The sequence below is a fragment of the Bos mutus genome, chromosome 15 (assembly GCF_027580195.1).
Source record: "Bos mutus isolate GX-2022 chromosome 15, NWIPB_WYAK_1.1, whole genome shotgun sequence".
Classification (NCBI taxonomy): domain Eukaryota; kingdom Metazoa; phylum Chordata; class Mammalia; order Artiodactyla; family Bovidae; genus Bos; species Bos mutus.
This window is the reverse complement of record NC_091631.1, coordinates 51,940,132-51,966,456: the sequence shown is the minus strand read 5'-3', so window position 1 is coordinate 51,966,456 and position 26,325 is coordinate 51,940,132. Positions and strand designations below refer to the sequence as shown.

Here is a 26,325-nt window from a genome sequence, read left to right as displayed (position 1 = left end):
AACACCAGTGTTCACGGGTCTACCTGTCCAACGCCATCTCTTCACATCCCTCTCCTTCCTCGACTCCACAGACCTTTCTCCACCCCACGTCAGCACAGACTTCCACGGCCAGACCCCGGGCCTCGTCCTTATCTGGCACTGCTTCACTTCTGAATGGGTCAGTAACTTCCCTTGTGGGATTTATTACGTAAACAACACAAATTAGAACAGTAGTTGAGCAAAAATGAGAACAAAAAAGCTCCTGCAAATTCTTGATGCTGCGTTGGTAAATACACACTGAGCCTTCTCACTGCGTTTGTCTGTGTGCACGTGTGTCTTTTCTCTCACTCTTGCAACTCATGGAAGCCAATGTTCCGCCTTCCCAGAAAGCAACCAGCTGTCCCTTCGCTTTCTCCGCTACCTTCTTTTTTTGGCTGCACCACGCGGCATGTGGGATCTTAGTTCCCCAACCAGCAATCAAATCCGCACCCCTTGCAGTGGAAGTGTGGAGTCTTAACCATTGGACCATCAACCGGGAAAGTCCCTCCACCACCTTCTTGATTCCTTTATTTTCTTGCTCCTCAAGATATCCGTCAAGCTCCTCTTCCCTAACCGCCTAAGATCCCACAGCTCCTCTCTCCAACATGATCTTATTTACATTCCCTTGTTTTCTTTTCCTTTCACAGTAACTATCTGGCAAAAGGCCAAAGCCGGATCAGACCAATTATACAGTCTCTTGGCTGGATTTTCTTGCTTACGCCTTTCCCACTACAAAGGAAAAACAAACCCTTTCTCAACTCATCACTTGTGCCTACTAGTGCTAAGAGCCTGGGCTCTGGAGCCACCCAGCCTGGGTTCAAATTCCAGGTCAGCCATTTACTAGCTGTGAGAATTAGTTTCCTTATCTGTAACACGTACCCCTTATATGGTTCATGGTTAATCATTTTAAGATATACCCTCTGTCTCCTGTTTTCTGCTGTACCTGGGGGCTCCGGGCTCTGGAGAATAAACCTCCCAACTCCTGCCTAGATAAGGAAGGGGCCACCACCTGGCTGCTAAGCATGGGAGAAGGCACCTGGGCGTCCACCTTTTAACTGATGCCTAGTTCTATTCTCTTACCTCATCTTTGTCCTCTGAAGTGCATGGGGCCTCCGAGTCCTGAGCCCTTTTTTTGGCCCCATCGCATGGCTTGTGGAATCTTAGTTCCCACACCAGTGAATGAACCTGGGCCCTGGCAATGAAAGCTCAGAGTTCTAACCACTGGGCTGCAGGGAATTCCCAGCCCCGAGTCTCTGGAAATTCTGTGGCATAAACGAGCTTGTTGCCTAGGATCACTCTTGCAGGCATTTGGTTTGCAATTTTCTTAGCCCTGCTCACTTCTCCATTCATGCTCTATCTTCCAAAACCGTACTGCAATCTCTACTTTGCTGTGATCTCTTCTCTCATTCTCCTTGTCCTTGTGCTCATTCCACTTCTATTCCTTTACTCTTACTTTGGTGAGGTTGTACATATGTACATTTATATATGTGAAATTTACATATATATAAATTTTTACTATGCATGTAGGTGTGCTTAGTCACTCAGTTGTGTCCAACTCTTTGCGACTCCATGGACTGTAGCCCACCAGGCTCCTCTGTCCATGGAATTTTCTAGGTGAGAGTACTGGAGTGGGTTGCCGTTCCCTTCTCTAGTGTACCTTATTGACCCAGGGATCGAACCTGGGTCTCCTGAATTGCAGGCAGATTCTTTACCGTCTGAGCCACCAAGTGACACATTACAAAGCATAATAGAACAGAATAGAATCCTAAAAGAGACCTGAGCGTGCTCGTCTGTGTTAGCATGTGTACAGAGTGGCATGCTATATGCATTCACTTATTGGTGTGTACAGGGACTTGGGTAGCCATGCATGTGAGAACATGAGAATTATGTTATTAGAATTGAGCCAGTATATTAAATGAGTTAACCCTTAGGCCAGTGCTTGGCACATAAAAGGCATTTATCTTTTTTTTGGCTGCGCTGCATGGCATGCAGGATCTTAGTTCCCTGACCAGGGATGAAGCCCGTACCCCCTGCATAAGTGCGGAGTCTTAACCACTGGACCACCAGGGAAGTCCCAGAAGCACTCATCTTAGTTGATGGTGATCATCATATTATTATTTTACCTTTAGCAACATGGGATCTCGTTCAACCACCGCTGAGAAGATCCCAGGGCTTTATTTGCCCATAATCTTACGGAAACTAGAAAAATCTCTATCCTTGTCACTATCCTTGTTTAGGGATCAGAATAAGAGATGTCAATCTAGGAATCATTTGTGGAGAGGTGGCAGCTAAAGCCATAAGTACAACTGGGCCATCGAGGACGAAGACGTACAGGGAGGGTCAAGAACATGGCATGAGTCTCAGAAGGAACTCATGGTTTGGAAGTAGTGAGGTGAGTGAATAGAAAACCAAGTTCCTCAGGCCAGCAGAGGACCATGGAGCAAAGCAGGCCACTGGAGCCACAGGACGAGCTGGGAAGAGGAGGTGGAGGAGAGGGAAGGCTGACACACAGGCCTCGTTAATCCGGTCTGATAACAGGGCTAAGCGTCATCGACCGAGATGAGCTGTGAGCTGGCCCCGGGTCTGAGCCTGAGAGGGGCACCTCAGAGCGATGAAGTAAGTCTTCAGCAGTGGAGAGAGGGTGATATAGGTGAGCAGTTGCTTTGGTTAGTTCATTTGAAAAGGTTACTAGCTGGAGGCAGGCAGGGGCTTAAAGGTGTTTCCTAACAGATGTGCTGAGGGTGTTGGAAGGCAGAAGGAGCAATCAATGGGGAGGGAAAGATTTGGAGCCAGGAAGGAACAGGACTGAAACATGGCTGGCGGGGGATGGTGGTAGCCAGCTGGGGCTGCAAACAAGGATAAAAGGGTATTTGCAAGAGGTGTTCAGGAATCTTCTGTAAATACACACAGGCTCCCTTGTGTTTGAGATCCGCCTCCCAAGCCCCACCCTCTCTCCTGCCCTCCAAAGACATTTCAGACCCAGAGTCAGAGCTAAAGGAACCAAGGGGCCCTCCTGCCAATGGGGAGAAATGACAACCTGTCTTGCTCTAGAGCTGCCCTGCCTGAAGGTGGCACCGGCCACATGTGGCTATTTAAAATCAATTACTGGGACTTCCCTGGTGGCCGAATGGTTAAGAATTTGCCTTGCAATGTAGGGGCCATGGGTTCAATCTCTGGTCGAGGAACTAAGATCCCTCGTGCCATGGAGCAGCTTAGCAGCACAAATAGAGAACATTTCCACCATCATAGAAAGTTCTCTTGGTCACCACTGCTCTAGAGTCTTGGAATTTCACCTCCTTTCCATAACAGGAATATTTACTTCCTTCTATCTTACAAAAAAGTTCACCTGCCAGCCCTTGGACACTGACTTGCCCAGGTCTTGGTGGGAAAGACTATCACTTGGCCATAGGGGAAGAGGTTTGCTGACCGTCCGGGACTGAGTTGCTCAGCTCTACGTGAACTGGACTGACTTCCTGCAGCCTCCAAGAATGCCCATGAGTCTGGACCTTCAGTTCTGTCTGGAGTCACAACAACAGAGAGGAAGACATCTTTGCTGACCCTGGAGATCAGCAGACTGCTGGCTGCCCTCCAAACCCATGAAGGGCTCCATTAGCAAAACTCGCTGAGTCTACCTCCCTTTTCTCTGTCTTTCTCTCCCCTACTCCAACTCCTGCTCTCCTCCTCCCAGGACAATCTGTCCTTCTTTCTCCTGCTTTTTCGTGACAAACAAGTAGTTTCCAGATGCCTCTGTATCGAGGGAAGTTTGTCAGACATGCCGGGGGAACGTCCCTGGTTAGTGGGAGGCAGAGGATGATGAAGTTGAAAAGGACCCTAACCCGCTTCTAAGCTGACTACCTCACTTGATGGATGTGACTGTGGGTTACTGTTAATTAAATGAGAGACAGCAGCTCTGGATAGGAGGTAATAAAAGTTAAAAGATGTACTGTCTCCAAGACATGTGAGTGCAAAGCCCTGAGGTTCCTACTTGAACTGCATTCCTGGGAATGTTCCTACACTCTTCTGCCTTGGCTGATGCTTTATGCCCTTTCCAAGATAGCATTCCTTTTACGGAAAATGCAATGAACCGGGCCCATGGATTTCCTTCCACGTAGAGGGGAAACTGGGCAAGTGCTGGACATGGTTAGGGAGAGAGACAACGGAACTCTTCCCACCCAGGGGAGCAGCCCCAACCCTCCCTTCTACGCTCCCATCTTTGGCCATCCCTCCTTGTGGCCACTGTGCTGGCCTCATCACTTCCTAGGAGGGTGGCAACAGCGAGAACAAAGCTCCACCTGGGTACAAAGCATGACATGCTTCCGACTTTACAAAACACAGTGGAGAACTCTGCTTGTCAAAATTCCTTGAGGAAAAAAAAAATCCCCAAAGAACTGGAGGGATGGAAAACTCTCCAGTGGCAACTCTGGGGAGTCCGCAGAGAGAGGATCCTCTAGCACGGCTGAGTACCCCAGCCCAGCCGCCCTCTTTTCTGGGAAGGGTTTCAACCTCTGGGCTCAACACGAGACCATGTCTCGGACTGCCCACAGACAGCCCTCACCCCTTCAGACAGTCCCATGGCCCCGGGTGGGATGGAGGTGGAGGCGGAGGGAGGACCACTCCAATCTAGAGAGCCCTCTGGGGACTCCTCTGTTCTCCCCCAACAGGTTCCAGCTGATTCTGTAATTAGACAAGCCTGAGAATCAAAGGGAGACATTCCCAGCTCCTTCACTTCATCCAAAGCCCACTGGGCTGCAGAGGATCATCTGGCAAGTTCCTAGCATGGAAGTCAAAGGAACATCTTTCGACTTGTGCCTGTCTCCCCAGGTTCTGGCCCAGCCCTCCCACCAGCCTTCCTAATAGCTTGCTCAGCAGCTCCCTCCCACCACCTGTAACTCAGGAGAAAGGTCTCTCAAGCAGCCAGGGGGCCAGCCAACTCAGAAGCAGCAACATGTCCTAAAATGGTCAAAGAGAACGCCGCAGATCTGGCTGGAGCTCAGCTCCTAAAGGAAGGGGCAGGACCAGCAGGAGGACGAGTCTAACTTCTCCATCACCCCGCCCTGAGCCTCTGGCCTAGGATTAACCCCCTTTCTGCTGACCGCTTACCATTCCACAGCACCTCCAGGGGGCGGGCGGACAGTGGGATCGCCTTGTTCTCTTTCAACACAGGGCTGACGTAGGAAGCTAAGTAAGGGACAGATGTCCAGATCTGTAAAAGGAAGAGGGGGCAGCGAATGAACAAACGGACAGACCTCGCACAGCCAATCTCGCCTACCTGACCCCTAGGGCTGCACTTTTTATTTCTCCCTTAATCATCACTGTCTTTCGCTCTGCAGACAACCTGGACTGCTCCCTACAGCATCACAACACGGAGCCAGGGGACACAGGCAGATGGGGAGCTGACACCCTGAGGGCTCCACGCAACACTGAGGTCTCATTTACTCTCCTGTCAGTTTAAGAAACTTTATAGAGTGTTGAGCCTGCTTCTTCGTGGGTAAAATGGGTCTCGGGTGAATGAACATCTATTAAGCACCTACAACATGACGGGCAGTGTTTCAGGCATTCGGCCCGCCCCCCTCGCCCCCTCCACGCAGGACAGCCATTCACCTTGGCGGCGTTCACAAGTCTCCAAGCGTTGAGCAGGCCGAATCCGTGCTGGTGGCTGTGGCTGAAGCCGGCCTCATTGGTGATCCAGTCCGCGTGGCGGTCCTCGTACTGACAGCACAGGGGTCCTGGTGAGCCTTGCGGAGTTTAGGTTTCCTGACTCACCCTGATGGCTCTTCCAGCCCAGACTCTCCCACAAAGGCTGCTAGGAAGGGACTCCCCGAGGAAAGCTGGGACAAAAGGGCAAAGCCCCGTGATGTCATCAGCCCAACGGCCTGTTTACAGAGGGACCTGGGAGCCCGGCCAGAATGCTCCTTTGCAGGTGAGATGGCCGCAGGACAGGGACAAGTGAATTCAGGTCTGTGGTCTTGGTGGGGTCTCCACACTGCTTCAGTAGGAATGCAACTCTGGGAGACACTGGCACCTAATGCCTGGGACATCTAGAATCTGAACCTCCTGATACCTCCAAGCCCTCGGGACCAAAACTCTGAGGTGGGCCAGGCCAGGCCGTGCATCTGCCTGTGAAGCGCTCACCCGGGTGGCCGTGAAGACGATGATGTGCTGGACGTCACGCCACGTGAGGCAGGGCCGCACCTGCAGCATCAGGGCTATCATGCCAGCCGCTAGGGGCGCGGCGGCCGAGGTCCCTGTGTGGCCCTCGGTGCAGCCGGTGCCCTTCTGAAGGTCCCAGTCGGTGGTCACCTGGGAAGCAGAATGGGGGGGACGGGGGCTGGTTAGGGCTTGCGTTTCCAGGGCAGTGGGGGAGGGGGCAGGGCAGGGCCTCAGAGCCAGCGAGCCTCCCGGGGACCTCTGCGTCTGGCCGGTCAGGAGGAAGGAGATTCTTCATCCTCCTGGGCCTTACAGGAGAACCTCTGGAGAGCTGAGAAAAACCAGTTACTCTGAGGGTCTTGGCTGCAGTGGCGTGGAAAGGAGGTGGAGAGGGGAAAGGCCTCATGTGTCCTGATTCCTGCTCAGCTGATGATCCCTTCCCCAATCCCCCCGCCCCTGCAGCCGTGGAGACAGAGGAGCGGCCGGGGAGCTCCAGGGCCCCCAGCTGGAGCTGGAACAACAGTGACGGCAGCGGGCGAGGAGCTCTGGCTTGGCGGCTCAGAGACGGGGCTGGCCTGATGTCAGGGTGAACACAGGGAGTGTGTCCCAGGGAGAGGACAGCGTCCCCCCTCGCCCACTGGTGGGCTCAGCATGGGCGGAGCATCTGCTCCAGGGAGGATGAGAATGTGGAAAGAACTGGATGCCAGACAGGTGCCGTGTCCCTCCCCCTCTCACCTCCCACCTCAGGACTGCAGGTAGAGAAGGGGGACCTGAGGCACTTGGCCCTGAGGAGGGAGGTGGCCCACCCTGGCCTGTGGCGATCGATGGGCCAGGCCACCTCCCTCCTCAGGGCCAAGAGCCTCGGGTCCCCCTTCTCTACCTGCAGTCCTGAGGTGGGAGGTGAGAGGGGGAGGGACACGGCACCTGTCTGGCATCCAGTTCTTTCCACATTCTCATCCTCCCTGGAGCCACACAGGGTGGAGCCGGGGAGGGCCCTGCCTGAATCCACTGCAGCCCATGGCCCTCTGGATCTAGCAGGTGGTGCCCATGCTAACACTAGAACATCTTTTCCTTCCAGGCTTCTCTCCTGGGTCAGATACCAAGGTGCTACCTTCTGCCAAGAGCTGCCCTTTCTCCACCGTCCTTGCTGTTTGCCTTCCAGCTGTTATAGCAGCTGCCAAGACATGTCATTTCCACTCAGATGCCGTGCTCTCACAGAAGAGAAGGGAAAAACTCTTCAACTGGAAGTCTCAATGAGGGTGGGAAGCCTGGTCTGTGCCAGGGAGCAGATTAATTTTTTCCTGTTAAGGAAACAGCCTCACAGTGACAGTCTAGTGTGGAGCCGGGAGGCTGGTAAACTTGCCTCTGGTGGCAGGAGCCCTGGGCAGCAGACGGTGGGGTGGCGTGTCCCTCCGTGCCCGCCCTGGGGGAGGCAGCCCCACCAAGCTGGTCATTGAACAGAAACTGGCAACTGGTTTTCAAGACGGACAACCCAAAGATGGGAGGTTGGCTGAACAAACTCTCTTTGCATTTCTGGACAAATTATAGTTCAGATAGAAAGTGGTGGGGGTGAAGCAGAGTTGAATCCGGAGGAGAAAAGACAGGTGCCCCAGAACAAGGGGATCTCGTATGCCCGGTAACTTCTTGGGCCCCGACTGTGGCTGGGATGAGCAAGAGTCCTGCCAGGATGTTCCTGCTGTTCCTCCCCCTCTAGCCTGGCCTGGGCTGGGGGTGGGTGGTGCCCCTCTGCACCCAGACTCCTGTCTGTTAAGCAAAGCCTCCTGCCCGCTTACTTTAGCTCATTCCCTTTTTTCTTCTCCCAGGGTGGGGGAAGGGGCTGGGGTCACCTGGCCCAGAGCCTTGGAACATTGTATTGACCAGAAGTCATTGAGCAGCAAAAACAGAATTTCAGTTTGGGAAAGAGAATTTGACCCAGAGGCAGCAGCCCAATTCCCAACAGCCCCAGAGAGTCCTCCCAACTGCGAGCCACTGGAGGAATGTGACACCGGCTGGCTGCGGCCCAGCCCTGCCCCAGAGCCCCCCGTCCCCAGGTCACTCTGTTACGGGCATCGGGACGGGCAGGGAGCTCTCAGATGACGGGCTGGAGCTGAGCCAGCTGGGGATAGGCACTGCACTCTGAATTCCTTCACAGGTTCCCACAGCTTGAGAAACTCCACTTGCTTGCTCCAACCTCTTGTTTGCTGTGACTCCAAGCCCAGCTCTAAGGAAAGAGCTGTCTCTGGGGTTGACGGGGACATTCCAGACTCCTTTTCCCACCCATGCGGTGCAGACAACCACTAGCTTTACTCCTGAGGATGAACAGGATCAGAACTCGCAGTATTTACGTAAGGACTGCATAGCAACACAATGATGATGCATAGCAATGCAATGATGATTTTTTTTTTAAGCCCATAGAAATTAGGCAAAGCCCGTATTCTACCAAAGGAAGACATTTCAAAAGTTCTTTCATCCATGTGTGCTCAGAGTGATTCCTATAAAACATGCATTATTTGTTAAGTTAAAAATTTAAAGATGAAGGAGCTTCCCTCATGGCTCAGTGGTAAAGAATCTGACTGCCAGTGCAGGAGACACAGGTTCAATCCTTGGGCTCAGAAGATTCCACACGCCTCGGGGCAACTAAGCCCTTGCAGCACAACTACTAATCCCGCACAGTGCTCTGGAGCCTGGCAGCTGCGTACTGGGCCCATGTGCCCCAGAGCTTGTACTCTGCAGCAGGAGAAGCCACCCTGGTGAGAAGTCCAGACACTGTAACGACAGAGACCCCCACTTGCCAAAACTAGAGAAAAGCCCGTGCAGCAAGGAGGACCAGCACAGCCATACATAAATAAGGTTTTTAAAAATTTAAAGATTAAAAACCCTTTACACAGATACATTTAGAGTCTTCAACTCCATTCTACCAACAGGGGCAGACTCTTAGGGAAACAGATCTGCTAGGGAAGAGGATCCCGAGAGCCGGGCTGGGGAGCAGAGGGCCGGTGGGTGGGGCAGAGCACTCACGATGCTCCGGAGCATCTTGTCCCCGCCGCTGAAGGTGACCGCCAGCATGGAGGCACACTCCTCGGCGTAGAAAGGCATTCGTCCCTCCTCGTCCACAGCACCTGGGGGAGGAGCAGGGAAATGGGAGTGGAGGTGAGGGTCTGAGGACATCAGACTCACCTCTGAGTTATCGTCGAGGGGTTGGTCCTGGGCTTAAAACATGATCTCAGTGGTCCAAGTCCTTCAAGTACCCACACGCCTCCCCGAGACAAGCGGTCTCAAATGGCAGAGGGTAGTCTGTGCCGAGACCATTCTTTCAGCAGACTGCAGGGGGTGGCCACTCGACACGGACTCATCCATTCACACATGCGTTTCTGTTACTTATCGGTCATCTACCGTGAGTCACACACTGTGTGAGAGATAGGGATTGTGGGGAAAGGCCACAGACCTGATCTCAAGGAGCCCATGGTCAGGGGAGGTCAGGGAAGTAGGTACAGGTGGGATGGTAAATGCCTACAGCAGGCAGCATAGGTAAAAGGCAGTTAATTTAGGCTGGTGTGGCAGGGAGGTCAGGGAACGTTTCAAGCAGGAGGGAAGTGACCCGTGAGAAGAGAGGCTGGACCAGAGGCCTAACCAGCTGTGGTGGTGGAGGTGGGGGCGGGGGGCACGGAGGGGGTTATCTTAGATGATGGGTAGGAAGTGCTCCCGGGAATAACTTATAAGGAAGTCCTGACCTCCCCTGAGAGCAGGGCTGGTTCTTCCTCACTATCAGAGTCTGAAGAGAGACTGTGCACACACACTCAGACAGACACATGGAAGCTAGGGGCACACCCAGACACATGGTCCCCTCACCCCTGAGGGACACCCAGATACACGGTTCCCTCACCGCTGAGTAACACACACCCACATACACGGTCCCCTCACACCAGAGTGACACACACACAGACACACGGTGCCCTCACCCGAGTGACACACACACAGACACACGGTCCCCTCACCCCAGAGTGACACACACACAGACACACGGTGCCCTCACCCGAGTGACACACACACAGACACACGGTCCCCTCACCCCTGAGTGATATACACCCAGACACACGGCCCCCTCACCCCTGAGTGACACCCAGATACACAGTTTCCTCACCCCTGAGTGACACACACCCACATACACTGTCCCCTCACACCTGAGTGACACATACCCCCACACCCAGATACATGGCCCCTCACTACTGAGTGATACACACCCAGACACACAGCCCCGTCACCCGAGTGACACACACACAGACACATGGTCCCCTCACCCCTGAGTGATATACACCCACACGGCCCCCTCACCCCTGAGTGACACTCAGATACACGGTTTCCTCACCCCTGAGTGACACACACCCACACGGTCCCTTCACCCCTGAGTGACACACACCCAGACACACGGTCCCTTCACCCATGAGTGACACACACCCAGACACACGGTCCCCTCACCCCTGAGTGACACGCACCCAGACACATGGTCCCTTCACCCCTGAGTGACACGCACCCAGATACATGGTCCCTTCACCCCTGAGTGACACATACACACACAGTCCCTTCAGCTCAAGTGACACAGACGCGCACCCAGACACATGGTCCCTTCACCCCTGAGTGACACATACATACACACACAGTCCCTTCAGCTCGAGTGACACAGACGCACATCCAGATACATGGTCCCCTCACCCCTGAGTGACACACACCCAGATACACAGTCCCTTCAACTCTGAGTGACACGCACCCAGATACACGGCCCCTCACCCCTGAGTGACACACACCCATACATGGTCCCCTCATCCCTGAGTGACACACACCCATACATGGTCCCCTCATCCCTGAGTGACAAATACCCAGACACACAGTCCCCTCACCCCTGAGTGACACACACCCAGATACACAGTCCCTTCAACTCTGAGTGACACGCACCCAGATACACGGCCCCTCACCCCTGAGTGACACACACCCATACGTGGTCCCCTCACCCCTGACACACACACCCAGATACACGGCCCCTCACCCCTGAGTGACACATACCCATACGTGGTCCCCTCACCCCTGACACACACACCCAGATACACAGCCCCTCACCACTGAGTGACACACACCCAGACACACAGCCCCTCACCCCTGAGTGACACACACCCATATGTGGTCCCCTCACCCCTGACACACACACCCAGACACACGGCCCCTCACCCCTGAGTGACACACACCCAGACACACGGGCCCTTCACCCCTGAGTGACACACACCCATACATGGTCCCCTCACCCCTGAGTGACAAATACCCAGACACACGGTCCCTCACCCCTGAGTGACACACACCCATACATGGTCCCCTCACCCCTGACACACACACCCAGATACACGGCCCCTCACCACTGAGTGACACACACCCAGACACATGGTCCCTTCACCCCTGAGTGACACACACCCATACATGGTCCCCTCACCCCTGAGTGACAAATACCCAGACACACGGTCCCCTCACCCGAGTGACACACACCCAGATACACGGCCCCTCACCCGAGTGACACACACCCAGACACACGGTCACCTCACCACTGACACACGCACCCAGATACACGGCTCCTCACCCCTGAGTGACACACACCCAGACACAGTCCCTTCAGCCCTGAGTGACACACACACAGATACATGGCCTCTCACCCCTGAGTGACACACACCCAGACACATGGTCCCTTCACTCCTGAGTGACACACACCCAGACACATGGTCCCTTCACTGGAGTGACACACACACACACACAGTCCCTTCAGCTCGAGTGACACACACACACACATCCAGATACATGGTCCCCTCACTCCTAGGTGCCACACACAGAGATACATGGTCCCTTCACCCCTGAGTGACACACACCCAGATACATGGTCCCCTCACCCCTGAGTGACACACACACACAAATACATGGTCCCCTCACACCTGAGTGACACACACCCACATACACGGCCCCTCAGCACTGAGTGACACACACCCAGACACACGGTCCCCTCACCACTGACGCACACACCCAGATACATGGCCCCTCACCTCTGAGTGACACACACCCAGATACATGGCCCCTCACCTCTGAGTGACACACACCCAGACACATGGTCCACTCACCCCTGAATGATATACACCCAGACACATGGTCCCTTCACCCCTGAGTGACACACACCCAGACACACGGTCCCTTCAGCCCTGAGTGACACACACCCACACAGTCCCTTCAGCCCTGAGTGACACACACACACACAGTCCCTTCAGCTCAAGTGACACACACACATATAGATACATGGTCCCCTCACCTCTGAGTGACACACACCCACATACATGGTCCCTTCACCCCTGAGTGACACACACCCAGACACACAGTCCCTTCACCCATGACACACACCCAGACACACGGTCCCTTCACGCTTGACTGACACACACCAAGATACACGGTCCTGTCACCCCTGAGTGACACACACCCACACACATGGCCCCTCACCCCTGAGTGACACCCACCCACATACACGGTCCCCTCACACCTGAGTGACACACATCCACACACACGGTCCCCTCACCTCTGAGTGACACACACCCAGACACACGGTCCCTTCACCTCTGAGTGACACACACCCAGACACACGGTCCCTTCACCCCTGACACACCCAGATACATGGTTCCCTCACCCCTGAGTGACACCCAGATACACGGCCCCTCACCCGAGTGACACACACCCAGACACATGGTCCACTCACCCCTGAGTGACACACACCCAGACACACGGTCCCTTCACCCAAGTGACACACACCCAGACACACGGTCCTTTCACCTGAGTGACACACACCCAGACACACTGTCCCCTCACCCCTGACACACCCAGACACATGGTCCCTTCACCCCTGAGTGACACACACCCAGATACATGGTCCCCTCACCCCTGAGTGACACCCAGATACACGGCCCCTCACCCCTTAGTGACATGCACCCAGATACATGGCCCCTCACCCCTTAGTGACACACACCCAGACATATGGTCCCCTCACCCCTGAGTGACACAAACCCAGACACACAGCCCCTCACCCCTGAGTGACACAAACCCAGATACACGGCCCCTCACCCCTGAGTGACACACACCCAGATACACGGCCCCTCACCCTGAGTGACACACACCCAGACACACAGCCCCTCACCCCTTAGTGACACACACCCAGACACACGGTCCCCTCACCCCTGAGTGACAGACACCCAGACACACAGCCCCTCACCCTTGAGTGACACACACCCAGACACACAGCCCCTTCACCCTGAGTGACACACACCCAGACACACAGCCCCTTCACCCCTGAGTGACACACACCCAGATATACGGCCCCTCACCCGAGTGACACACACACACACACACAGTCCCTTCAGCTCAAGTGACACACACACACACCCAGACACATGGTCCCCTCACCCTTGAGTGACACACACCCAGACACATGGTCCCTTCACCCTGAGTAACACACACCCAGATACACGGTCCCTTCACCCCTGACACACACCCAGACACATGGTCCCTTCACCCCTGAGTGACACGCACCCAGACACAGTCTCTTCACCCTGAGTAACACACACCCAGACACATGGTCCCTTCACCCTGAGTAACACACACCCAGACACACGGTCCCCTCACCCCTGAGTGATACACACCCAGACACATGGTCCCTTCATGCTTGAGTGACAAATACCCAGATACATGGTCCCCTCACCCCTGAGTGACACATACCCCGACACATGGTCCCTTTACCCCTGAGTAACACACACCCAGACACACGGTCTCTTCACTCCTGAGTGACACACACCCAGACACACGGTCCCTTCACCCCTGAGTGACACACACCCAGACACATGGTCCCTTCACCCTGAGTAACACACACCCAGACACACGGTCCCTTCACCCCTGAGTAACACACACCCAGATACATGGTCCCTTCACCCCTGAGTGACACACATACACACAGTCCCTTCAGCTTGAGTGACACACACACATATCCAGATACATGGTCCCCTCACCCCTGAGTGACACGTACCCAGACACACGGTCCCTTCACCCCTGAGTAACACACACCCAGATACATGGTCCCTTCACCCCTGAGTGACACACACATATACAGTCCCATCAGCTTGAGTGACACACACACACATACATCCAGATACATGGTCCCCTCACCCCTGAGTGACACACACATACACACACTGACATACTTGGTCTCCTCACACACACATCCAAACACATGGTTCCTTTACTCTTGAGTGACACACACATATACACACTGATATACATGGTCCCCTCACCCCTGACACATACACACATACACACACATATCCAGATATATGGTCCCTTCACCCGAGTGACACACACTGAGATACATGGTCTCTTCACCTTTGACACATACACACACCCCCCAGGTATACAGTCCCTTTATCCCTGAGTGACACACACACAAACAACCAGATATAGTCCCTTCACCCCTGAGTGACATACCACACACTCACTGAGATACATGGTCCCCTCACCCCTGACACACACCCAGATATACAGTCCCTTCACCCCTGACACACACATACACACACACTGAGATACATGGTCCCCTCACCTCTGACACACACACACACACTCAGATATACAGTCCCTTTACCCCTGAGTCACACACACACACACACACACACACACACATACCCGGATACACAGTCTCTTCACCCCTGAGTGACACACCACACACACACACTGAGATACATGGTCCGGTCACCTCTAAGTGACACACACACCCCCAGATACAAGTCTCCTCACTGCTGAGTCTCTCTTTCTCTCCCTCTCTCTCTCACACACACACACACAACGTGAGCACCCGTGCGCTGTGGGACCACTGGGCCCCCTACCTATGGTGACAGTGTAGATGGAGTTGGCATAGCCATCGTAGTTGCAGTTGTCGTTGTGCTGGCCCCCATTGCCACTGGCCACCACAAAGATGCTCCCAAAGCCCTGGCGGCCAGCGATCACCCCGTGCTGCAAGGCAGCCTGAGGAGCAAAACACCCAGGTCAGCTGAGGAACTCACAGGAAGACCCCACCTACCACGCCACTCGCCCTCCTGTCCCCTTCTAGAAGGAAAACAAAAAACCGCAAGGGCATTGGACAAGGGAGAAAGAGACTTAAAGATGGACTTAAGAGGGTAAGGGGGCTATTAGTGGAACAACTGCTTGATGGATGTGCTCTGCTTATCAGAGAAGGTGGGCCAGAAATGCGGAGCTGAGCACAAAATCAGAGCAAAGCACTGCTCCATTCTAAGAATGTCCCCCTCACCCCTTCACCCCAGGGCAGGAGTGCTGTTCCCAAAGGAGCGGTCGGGGCTACAAGGCAGGTCTGGGGGAGGGCGGGAGCACTTCTGGGAATGGGATGACGAGGGTGAACTTGGTCCCCAAGGTCTCCACGGTTCCCAGCTACCTTGCCCAGCTGGTGGGGTCCATCCACTGTCTTCCCGTCATCGTCTGGTCCCCAGCTGTGGAGAGACACCCAGTGGGAAGAGCCAGGGCCAGGCCGTGGCTGCCCACCCAGCCCAGCCTCGGCGGGCCATCCCTCTGCCCCACGCTTCCCCTCCTCCCAAGGGCTCCAGCCCAGGACTCGCGTGATGAAAGGACGTGAGTCCAGCCCTCACTCCAAAGTGGAAAACAGAAGGACGTGCTAATGTTCTTGTCCTTGGAAACTTTCCGAGTTCAGGACTACTCTAACCTGCTCCTAAAAACCCCTTCTCAGGTCTCCAGGGAGTACAGAGTGGTGGAAAGGGATGAGAGGCCACCCCTTCCCCACCAAAGAAGCTAATTCTAGGCCTGATGGCAGAGCACCTGCGAAGGAAGTAGACAACCTGTGTAAGGTGTCTAGGAGTTCTCGGTCCTTTCTCTACATGTGGAGGACGTTGTCTATCTACAGGAGATACTGGCTGGGGAAGAACAGGCTGCCATCGATGCGGTGCCAGCAACCCAACCTCAGCTCCTGCTTATCAGCCACCCCCTTCCTGCCAGATCCACAACCTGGAGCTGCCCCTGGGTGGGGGCAGAGGGGCTTTGCACTGGGTATTCAGCCCAGTTGTGGTAGGACAGGAATCCTAAATTTCTTCCAGAGCATTACGAGTTTATTAAATAAACTCAAGGCGGGATGGAACACTTCTTGTGTGGCAACCTGATCACTGGGGTGACTTGGGGCTTAAGACGGAGAATCCAGAAGCTGGGGGTCTGGAGAAATGAGGGCAGTGGACTTACAGGTTGTACCCCATGGGAGAGCCCCCACACACACCGCTGTTCTCTGGTGGGGGCTTCGCCCGGCGCCCCCGCCTCTGGACCCTTCACCTTGCTCCTGGCTGCACCTCACCTGCAGCTGTAGATGTCGTTGATCTGGTAGTGTTTATTGAACGCCACAGCCTCCATGCTGTCTGTCAGGGGTCCATCCAGTACCCGGATACCTAGGCAGTGTAGGCCATACCAGCTCCTCAGTAATGCTGGTCTCCTAGATGGGGAGCCGGGTGGTTGTGGGGGCCCCCTGTGGAGACTTAACTTTTCTAAGCGCTCTCGGATCTTTTGAATCTTTATATCACGTGCATGTACCTGGCCAGAAATATTTTCTAATGTAATGCTAAATCTTAGACTTTACGGATCCTGGGGTCTGGTGGGCAGAGGCATAGGCTAGAAGGTAGGGAATCCAAAGTTCCCTTTTTTCAGGCATCCTCTATCTCATAAAACACTGCAGCGATGCCTGACACAGATGGTATTCAACAGATGGTTCTCAGCCCATTGCTCCTCCCACGGGTGTCTAGTCTCACCTTCTAAGACGGGGCAGGTCACATCCTGGTGGAGCTCTCAGAAGGGACCTGGGCTCCCTCCCTCTGTAGTCTCATTTACAGAGAGGGCTGCTGTCCCCTGCTGGACTATAGGAGGAATGCAGCCACTCTGTTCCAGCCTCGTAAATGCAGGCTCCAAGCGTTTATGAGAAATCACCAGGAAGGCGTCTGCATCCATTCCCTTCACCCTCTGCCTTGATGGACAAAGACCGAGAGGCCAAGGGGCCATAGAACCACCCCAGTATGGGCCAGGGCCACTCAGCTCTCTTGAAGGGATTGGAAGCAGACAGTGACCATCAGCAGGGGCGGGAGCTAGAGAGCTGGGAGAAGGGAGAGGGGCCTCCACAGACACACGGGATCAAGAAAGAAGGGGAGATGAGGAGGCCATTGGTAAACCATGAAAATACAATATCATGGATAAGTAAAAGGGGCTATCATTACAATGAGCTGAGCACTGATGGGGCATAACCATGATCAGGAAAAGGGAAGTGGGGTCTGAGCAGGTGGCCTTGTACCTCCATCTCTCATCCAGCTCATTTCCACGTTCTTAGCTGTTTTATATAGTCGTGCGTGCTCAGTCGTGTCCGACTCTTTGTGACCCCACGGACCATGCCAGGGTCCTCTGTCCATGGAATTTTCTAGGCAAAAATACTGGAGTGGGTTGCCATTTTCTACTCCAGGGGATCTTCCTGATCCAGGGATTAAACCCACATCTCTTGTGTCTCTTACATTGATTGACAAGTGAATTCTTTACCACTGAGCCACCTGGGAAGCCCTTTTTGAAGTGGGGTTTGCTGCTAAAAACATGTTAGAAACACCAAAGCACTGAGAAAAAATCAATGAGCCGATCTGTCCTGCAGACACCTATTTATAAGTGTACCCTTTGCTTTCTGCTGTGTGTTGAAGGGGAAATAAAGTCGTGTTGGAATTCAAGGAGGAGGGACAGAGGATGAAGACAGCAGTCACAGCAGGGCCGGGGGGTGTACTGAGGCTGGACTGGAGGTACCTGCTATGCGGCTCCCGAACGCTACTCCCACCGCACAGAAGCTGTTGTTGGGCACGGCAGCAATCTCGCCCGCGCACCGCGTGCCGTGGTGGTTGCCATTCTCCAAGTCCGGGTGGGGCATGGGGTCAGGGTCATTAGAGTTGAGGTCATAGCTGCCCTCAGGGCTCTGAAACATGGCAGGGGAGGAGGGGGGGAGATGCCGTCACTCACTGGTTCCAACCGGTCAGCTCTTGGAGCTCAGGGAGAGAGAACTGGGGGTTTGGGGCTCTGAGCCAACACTGCGGGCCCATCTCTGCCAGGCACACAGGCGGCAGAAGGACAGGACACCTAGGGCAAAGCTGAGAAGTGCTGCGTGCTGTGCTGTGCTGTGCCAAGTTGCTTCAGTCGTGCCCGACTCTTTGCGACCCCATGGACTGTGGCCAGCCAGGTTCCTCTGTCCATGGGATTCTCCAGGCAAGAATACTGGAGGAGTTTGCCATTTCCTTCTCCAGGGGATCTTCCTGACCTGGGGACTGAACTTGAGTCTGTTGGGCCTCCTGCATTGGCAGGCAGGCTCTTTGGCGCCAGAAGTGCTATAGCTCTAGGCAAACTTCTCTCTTGGCCAATATTATAGAAATATGCCCAGGAGCTGCTTCCATGGTAAGCCTGGGATAAAAGAGGCTTCCGGCTACTTAAAGGGCAGGCTTTATAGAGGGGGAGGCACTGGGACTTGAGTGGAGAGGGAATTTGCCTAGGGCTACTCCTTACTTCCCAGGGCAGGGAGTGGCAGCAGGATCCAGGAAGTATCTCTCTGCTGAGCTGGAGCCTGTGATCTAGCTGCCAGGCACAAGGCTGCCTGGGGGAGAGGAGCAGATGAAGAGCAGCATCCTACCTCCGAGGCCCTTCCCTCTGGCCCAGTGAGAGGTCACTGGGAAAGGGAACAGGCCTGAGGCAACATCAAGAATCAGGTAAGGCCAGGGGGCGGGACTGACTCCAGGGCCACTCACGTAGTTGGGGGCGATGTCCTGGATGGTGTGCTCCACGCCGTCGTCCACGACCACCACGGTCACCCCGCGCCCGGTGACATTGCGCTCCCAGACACCCGTCACATTGATGTCCCTGCCGGGGCTCCGCCGGTTATTCTGGGGGAGAGACGGGGTCAGGAACTGCTCTCTGAGCCTTGGGAGTCCAGTGATGCACAGCACAGCCCATAGGGAGACAAGTATAGCGAGCAGCCCCTTCGTACTCTTGGCCTCTGTCAGGGGGCCAGAGAGAGGGATGGACAAACAGGGGTAGGTGGGGACGGAGCCAAGGAGGGAACCTGTGAGAGCTCTGCCACAGCCCAGGTGTCCAGGAAAGCTTGGCATCACTCATGGGCAACAAGGGTGAAAGTGACTAGGGTTAAGGGCTGGGTATTAATATGCCGTATGATATACACTGGGGCTTCCCAGGTGGCACTAGTGGTAAAGAACCCACCTGCCAATGCAGGAGACATAAGAGGCACAGGTTCAATCCCTAGGTTGGGAAGATCCCCTGGAGGAGGGCATGGCAACCCACTCCAGTATTCTTGCCTGCAGAATCCCATGGACAGAGGAGCCTGGTGGCTACAGTCCATGGGGTCACAGAGTAGGACGTGAGTGAAGCGACTTAGTATCCACTGCACGCATGATATACATTATATTAACATTGTATAATATAACATTACTAGCTAACCCCTGCACAGGCATGATATACATTATATTAACATTGTATAACATAACATTACTAGCTAACCCCACACAGGCACGATATACATTACATTCACATTGTATAATATAATGTTACTAGCTAACTCTTGTAAAGTGTTTCCCATGTGTCCAGCACACATACATTAGTTCACTTAACTGTAACCATTGCCCTCTCCATTAACAGAGAGGTTAAACAGTGCGCCCAAAGGCACAGGCTAGTCAGTGGCAGGCAGCCCAGGCGGCCTGGCCCCAGCACCCGCGCCGGGCACTGCAGTCCTCTGGCTCTCTGAGAGTGAGCACAGAGCACGTGGAGCCCGAGGATGAAGCCTATCATCGAAGCCCACGGAAACGTCTCCTCAAGCAAAGGATGGGAGGCCCCTGAAGAGTTAACACAGACAAATGCCCACAAGCACCGGGTACCCCTGCCCTAGCTGTCTGAAGCTGGAATCGGCAGGGCTGGACTCACCAGGTGCCACTGCTGCGGGTACTTGGGGTCATTGAAGTGGACGCCACGCTTGGTCCGCTTGAGCAGCCTCTGTTCTGAGTGCCAGCGCACAGCTTCGTGCCTGGCCAGCACGGCCTCCACCTGCTGCCGGATGGCCTTGACCTGCCGGGCCTGGTGATGCCCTGCTGGCTGGACCAAGAGGTAGTGCCCCTGGAGCTCCCCGATGCGCCCTGCGTTCATCAGCCCCGTCGCCTGGGCCAGAGCATCTGCCCGCCGTTCCAGCGACTCCTCTGCTCCCTCGCCTTCCGGACCATCCAGACGCACTGCCCAGCTTAGCCCCCTGGGGCCCTGGGCCCTGGGCCCACCTGCCCCCACCAGGCCCATAACCCAGGGAAGCAGTAGGAAGAGCCCAGCTAACTCCAGCCAGAGGCCCGTGGGCAGGCCCAGGGGGCATCTGAGTGTGGCACTTTCTGCCTCCCTTTCGGCATCAGAGCAGTAGGCTGCAGACAAAGAGAAGGACATCAGAGGTAAGACAGCTGATAACAGCAGGACTCTCAGGGGGCGACCAAGCACCAAGGTACCATACCCGGAGACTCCTAACCCATGCCTTTTAAATCATTAAACATGTGATCTTCTCTTTTCATTCACATTGATCTCTGACCAACAGGGATAAGCCCCTGGAGGGAGTGGGGGGCCAGAAGTAAGCCTAGTGGGTCCCTCAATGGCATGATTGTCATGAAACAATCAAGCAGGAGGTCCAGGTGCTAACAGGTACCACACTGCTCTTCCCCACTGTTGCCATCTTGAGCTCAGAAGTCGTATCGCTCCTGCCAATTCCTGGCAGCTCCATGATTGTTCTTTAGAAGAGACCCTCCTCCCTTCTTCAGAGGGGACAGAAATCTTTCCCCAGCTGACTTCTCAGACCCATCCGTGGTCTTGAGGGCTAACTTCCCACAGTGGGGCCCCATTCCCACCTGGACTCAGAGTGAGGCTGAGCTCCTGGTCTGGTTAACCACCTCACGCTCATTTTGTGCAAATGGAGAAAAGGCATTCCTTCCGCTGTGAGTAGCGGTGACTCCCAGCACAGACTGCAGACCTGTACACCCCAAGAAAACAAGAAATGCTGTCCTCCCAAACCCAGTGGAGCAAGCAGAGGCTAGCCAGGAACCCTGGGATCTGTGACCAAAGAAACTGCTAATGATCACTTGCAGGAATCTCAAATAGGTCACAGACTGGAACCAAAGTGGTATAGTAAGGCCAGATGGGTACAAAACCCAGAAACCCTACTTCTCATCCTAAACATCAGGCCATCCTCTTCTTTTTTTTCCCTAGATGCTGAGAGGAGGGCTTGAACTCTTACTCAAAACTTCTCTTGAAAAAGTAGATAGGGAACTTGCCTCCTGGTCCACTGGCTAAGACTCTGCTCCCAATGCAGAGGGCCTGGGTTCGATCCCTGGTCAGGGAACTGATTCCACAAGCAGCAACTAAAGATCCGGCATGCCACAGCTAAGACCCGGTGCAGCCAAAATAAATAATAGATAACTAAATATTTTTTTAAAAAAAGAACAAAAAAGTAGGTAGGACTGCTTCTTTAGAAGTCTGGGTGGTAGCTCATTTCCTGGTTTCTGTACCTGTGAAGGACGCCAGGGGAAATAAGAGTAGGAGGAGGCGGGGGGAAAATGGGGAAAAGCTCAGAATGCAAACAAAACTGAACAGGAATAAGAGGCAAGTGGGTGGGGTGGGGATTGGAAAGCACCACTGCAGGGCTTCCCTTAGTCACTAGCTCAGCAAGTTGTCTGTGAAGTGTTCTAAACCTGGAACTGCCACCCATGGCTTGACAGAAGGGCCAAATTAGTGGGCAAATGTGGGGACAGGGACAGGTGACTGGGCCGTGGGACAAGTGTGTCCCTACTGGTGGCTGAGCTCCTTCAGAAGCATCTGCTTTCTAGTGGGCTGGGGAGCAGGGGGTCACCTTGAGGCAGGGCTTAGTACCCGCACACATACCCAAGTGGATCAGTCTGAAAATATGGGTATTGTACACAAGTCTCTTTGGAAAGGGAGAAGGGAACCTCCGCCACCTAACATTTCCTTCCCCAGATCCACATATCTCCTTCTCTCTTAGGTTCCCAGGAAAATACCTCCCTGCCCGATGGCACCCTACACTGTCCCAAGACACTCAGGTGTCCTTCCCAATCTGCAGGCCTTACTGAAGCAAAAGAAAATTCTTGTAAGATAAGTTGATAGCGACCCAACTGAGCAAGGCTCCTTCCGTCTCAGAGGAGCCCACAGATTTCAGGAAGACAGGAGAAACCTGACCACCACATCCTCCAGTCCTTCTGGCAGGGCAGGACTTGACCCCGCAGCTCACCTCCACCCTCGGCTTTTGGGAAAGAAACCTTAGCTATCATCTGAAAGCAGATCTCAACTTCGCCCCAACTAACTAGGCGTGTCTCTACAGCTCTTAGGTGCCAAGGAGGGCAGCCCGAGTCCAAGATTCCTGTTCCCAAGAGGCTGTCTTCCTCCTCCTCCTCTTGGGAAGCTCGCAACCTCTACAACCTGTTCCTAGAAATCAGGCTGCCTGCCAGAGGTCAGTTTCATCGACCGCTGGCCTCCAATGCCCGGTGCAAAGGGCCCCCTTCTCCTCAGAGGACCCGCACGATCTTGGAATCCTGGACTCCGTGGCCCCTTCTCCCTGGGCTCGCGCACGCGGGGAATGAAGGCACCCTCTGGGCAGCTCGCTCATTCTCAGACAGCGGCAGCAGCCGCCCCCACCCCCAGTTCTAGAGCACCCGGACTTCCAATGCCCCGCCCCCACCAAGTTCCCAACTCACCGGCCCGGCCGCCGCCGCCGCCCGCCTGCGGAAACTCGCGGCTCCGCGGGAGCCCGAGAAGCCGGTGACAGCAGCATCACTTCCGCCCGGCGGCGCAGCCAATCAGCGGCGGGCCCCCGGCCGGGCCGAGAGAGCGGCCAGGAGCCGCCGGCGACGTTGTGGGGGCGCCGGGGGCGGGGCGGCTTCTCCGGGCGTCCTCCGCTGAGGAAGCAGCGTGTGCGGCGGCTGGCCCACCGCCCCGCGTCCTCGGGGCACCTGCAGAAGCTACCGTCTCCATAAGGCCGGTCCTCTCCCTCATGGCGTCCTCTGGACAAGGCATCTCGGTTGAGACCTTTAAAACAACACTTGTTCCTCTTCTCTCTCTGACCGCCATGACCCTGACTCTTGCCTGATAACCTTCCTAGAGAGGGGTTCTCCCTCCGCCAGGTCTCAAGTCCTTCTCGCGGTCGCCATCTCTCAAGTCCCTGCGCCCGGGCGGAATCCACTAGCATCTTAGCGCGAGGGACGGTTTCCGCCAAGTCCGTGTCCCCCCGGTCCCCAACCCTCGGCCCCGACCGCGCCGACTCCGGCCGCCAGGGGGCGCCATCTGCGGCGGCGCGGGTGCCACCGCGGCCTCTCCTCTCCGGGGCCGAGCCTCGCCCCCCGCCGCTCGTGCCGCCGGAAGTGGGAGGTGTCGCGCGCGCGGGCCGGCGCTCGACCCCTCCCCCCCAGGTTCGACCGCCCCCTCCCCCCCGCTCCGCCCGCTCAGGTGCGTCCCGTCCCTCCCCCGTTCGCTCCCGGGGGCGCGACGCGGGAGGTGTGTGCGGGGCGGGCGCGCGGGCGAGGGGCTGCGGTGCGAGGGGCGGGGGTCGAGGCTGCGGGGGGGGTGGGGTGTGTGTGGAGGGAGTTGCGGGGACGGGCATGGGGGTCCCGGCCTAGAAGTGGGACGCGGGGTTGGCAGCCTGACCGGGGGGCCGAGGGCAAGGTGCGAAGGGGGCTCTGGCCGGAGGGATCGGCCGGTAGGGCCAGCCCCGCTGTGGAGGGCGGCCAGGACCACTCGGCGTCGCTTCCCCCCATTGTCCCTTTCGCGACCGTCCCCGGATCTCCCCCGCTGACCCGTCGCTCTCGGCTTCGCCGTCTGATCGCCGCCGGGTTGCGGTGCGAGGCTCCCCTTGGCCTCTTCGACCTAACGCCCCCCGCCCCGGCCGCAGCCTCCTACCAGATGTCCCCGTCCCCCTCCCCTCTGCGGCTCTCAGCCACCGAGTTGCACGTAGGACCCGTGACCTGTGGTTTTGTTGACCGGGCGCCGGGAACCCCCGGCCCGGGCTCCGATGGGGCAGGACATTTTGCACCTGTGAGAACAGTAATGGCGATCTGGGGCCCGTTTTTCTCCTGGAACCCTCGTATGATGGGGAAAACTGAGGCACAGGGGGACGATAGCCTGGGACTTAAGTGTTGACACAGGCCAGCCTCCATGCCTGCCCTATGCTTTCTTCGCGGGTCAGGGATGTACCTGGGATGCTATTAAAATAAAAACGAGATTTAAGCTAACCTTATGTTACACTCCCTCCTCCCATATTCTTTTTTATCTTTTCACCATAGAAGGCCATGAATTTGTCCTGCAACATAAAGGATGACCTTTTGATCTAAAAAAGGCCCCTGTCCCACTTCCCTTACTTGGATTACTGTTTTTCATCTTCTCATTTTCATGCTGGAGTAACTGAGATTCTCATACTCTTTTGCACCTCCAGTAACTGAAGAGTGTACTTTCTGCAGTCAGTGGTTGTCAAACTTTTCCCATCTGTGGGGAACACAGAGTAAAAGATACTTGGATTGCCCAATTAAATAACTGTTTTTTCTCTCCCACAAGAATACTTCCAGAAAACGTATATTAATGGAGAATGCTTTTAATGTGACAGGCATAAAATGATTTTAAAACATAAGATACCATTGATATTAGGCCCCAAATCACATCTTTTGTAAATGATATTAAGCAAGGTAGGTATGTGGATCATTTGGAGGATTCTCACAGTCTGTGAGACTGCATTTCTCCTAAACTGAAAAAGCTTTGCACAGGCATATATAGTGTTGTTTACACACACACATATATGTGTGTGTAATATATGTAATGATACATATAATGATGTTTGAGGATTGATGTCCCTTGGGGCCTATTGCATGCCATGGCTCTTTTTATATCCTGTTGAGGAATACTCTGAAGTATTTTCTCCTGGAGCCCAGCTTTTTCTTTGTGTTTCTTTCCTGATATGATTCTGCTGTATGGACATTCTGATGGGGAAAGATACATTTGTTTTGAAGTCTTGGAACTTGTAGCTGTAATTTGTTTCTGAATGTGCAGAGCACGATGGCAGCATCTGAGGTAGCTGGCGTGGTGGCCACTGCTCCCAATCCTCCGGAATCCTCTTCTAGTGTCTGTGCTTCCAAACCAGATGAAGGTCCCCCAGATGGTCTAAGGTAACGTGTGGACTCCTGACTGGGTAGATTTCGTTTGGGTGAGGGGCTTTGGAGATGGGCTTCTTACAGAAGTGTAGTTGGTCTTTCCCCTTTTTGGCTCTAGAGGCATTGCCCTCGATGAAGCTTTTTTAAAAGTAGGGACTGTCTGATCTATATTTGTATATTTGGTACCCCTCATAGTATCCGACACTCAGCAGGCATGCTAATTGTTTGTTGAGTAAATAGATTAGAATACAGCTGGTCAAACTTATTTGAAAATGCAAATATTTCCCAACTTCTCCTACATGGACTGTTTATTTAACTATATGTTTATATACTGTACCTGTATATTGTGTGTGTGTATATATATATACACACACACACTTAGTATATATGTATGCTTTGTATGTATATGTACATGGATCTACATTTGTATTATAGATAAATAGATAGCTTTGTTAGTATGACTTACTACTTCATGTGTGTAGTTTGCCTTCCAACTAAACTCTTTGAAGACTGGAATTATGGTTAACCAGCCTTGGCATTTTATAGTGATTAAACCATTGTTATGTATAATGTTGTACTAGGTTGGCTACCTCAACACTTTTGTACAGTACATAGGACCTAATGCTATAGAGAACAGTGTCCTAGCAGCTCTGTATGTGTTAATACATTTAATTCTCCTAACAATCCCAGGAGGTAGGTGTTAATACTATTATTCCCATTAACAGGTGAGAAAACTAAGACAGAGAGACGTTAGTAACTTGCCCAAGGTTACCATGCTGTGTTGGAGTCAGGATTTAAACTCAGGCTTGTCTGACTCCAGTGTACTTAATAAATAGCTATTTAA

At 54.3% G+C, this 26,325-nt stretch overlaps 2 protein-coding genes across 4 annotated transcripts in view; one reads left to right on the top strand and one right to left on the bottom strand.

The window, feature by feature from the left end:
• Window positions 1-23,178, bottom strand: part of PCSK7 (proprotein convertase subtilisin/kexin type 7) — a 29,193-nt gene extending 6,015 nt beyond the window's left edge. Inside the window, 13 exon segments of the mRNA XM_070384155.1 lie at window positions 5,119-5,221; window positions 5,620-5,727; window positions 6,151-6,318; window positions 9,184-9,284; window positions 15,105-15,243; window positions 15,668-15,722; window positions 16,589-16,679; window positions 18,061-18,226; window positions 19,047-19,181; window positions 20,233-20,663; window positions 20,666-20,711; window positions 21,186-21,307; window positions 23,043-23,178. Of these exon segments, the coding sequence (XP_070240256.1) occupies window positions 5,119-5,221; window positions 5,620-5,727; window positions 6,151-6,318; window positions 9,184-9,284; window positions 15,105-15,243; window positions 15,668-15,722; window positions 16,589-16,679; window positions 18,061-18,226; window positions 19,047-19,181; window positions 20,233-20,663; window positions 20,666-20,699 (1,531 nt within the window). The 5' untranslated portion in view covers window positions 20,700-20,711; window positions 21,186-21,307; window positions 23,043-23,178.
• Window positions 23,179-23,313: 135 nt separating this feature from the next.
• The window catches only part of RNF214 (ring finger protein 214), a 43,681-nt gene continuing 40,669 nt past the window's right edge, over window positions 23,314-26,325 (top strand). For 2 of the 3 annotated variants that reach the window (XM_070384158.1, XM_070384156.1), the window contains exons 1-2: window positions 23,314-23,790; window positions 25,381-25,496. In XM_070384158.1, the coding sequence (XP_070240259.1) occupies window positions 25,387-25,496 (110 nt within the window). In that variant the 5' untranslated portion in view covers window positions 23,314-23,790; window positions 25,381-25,386. The other variant, XM_070384157.1, reaches the window with a different exon arrangement.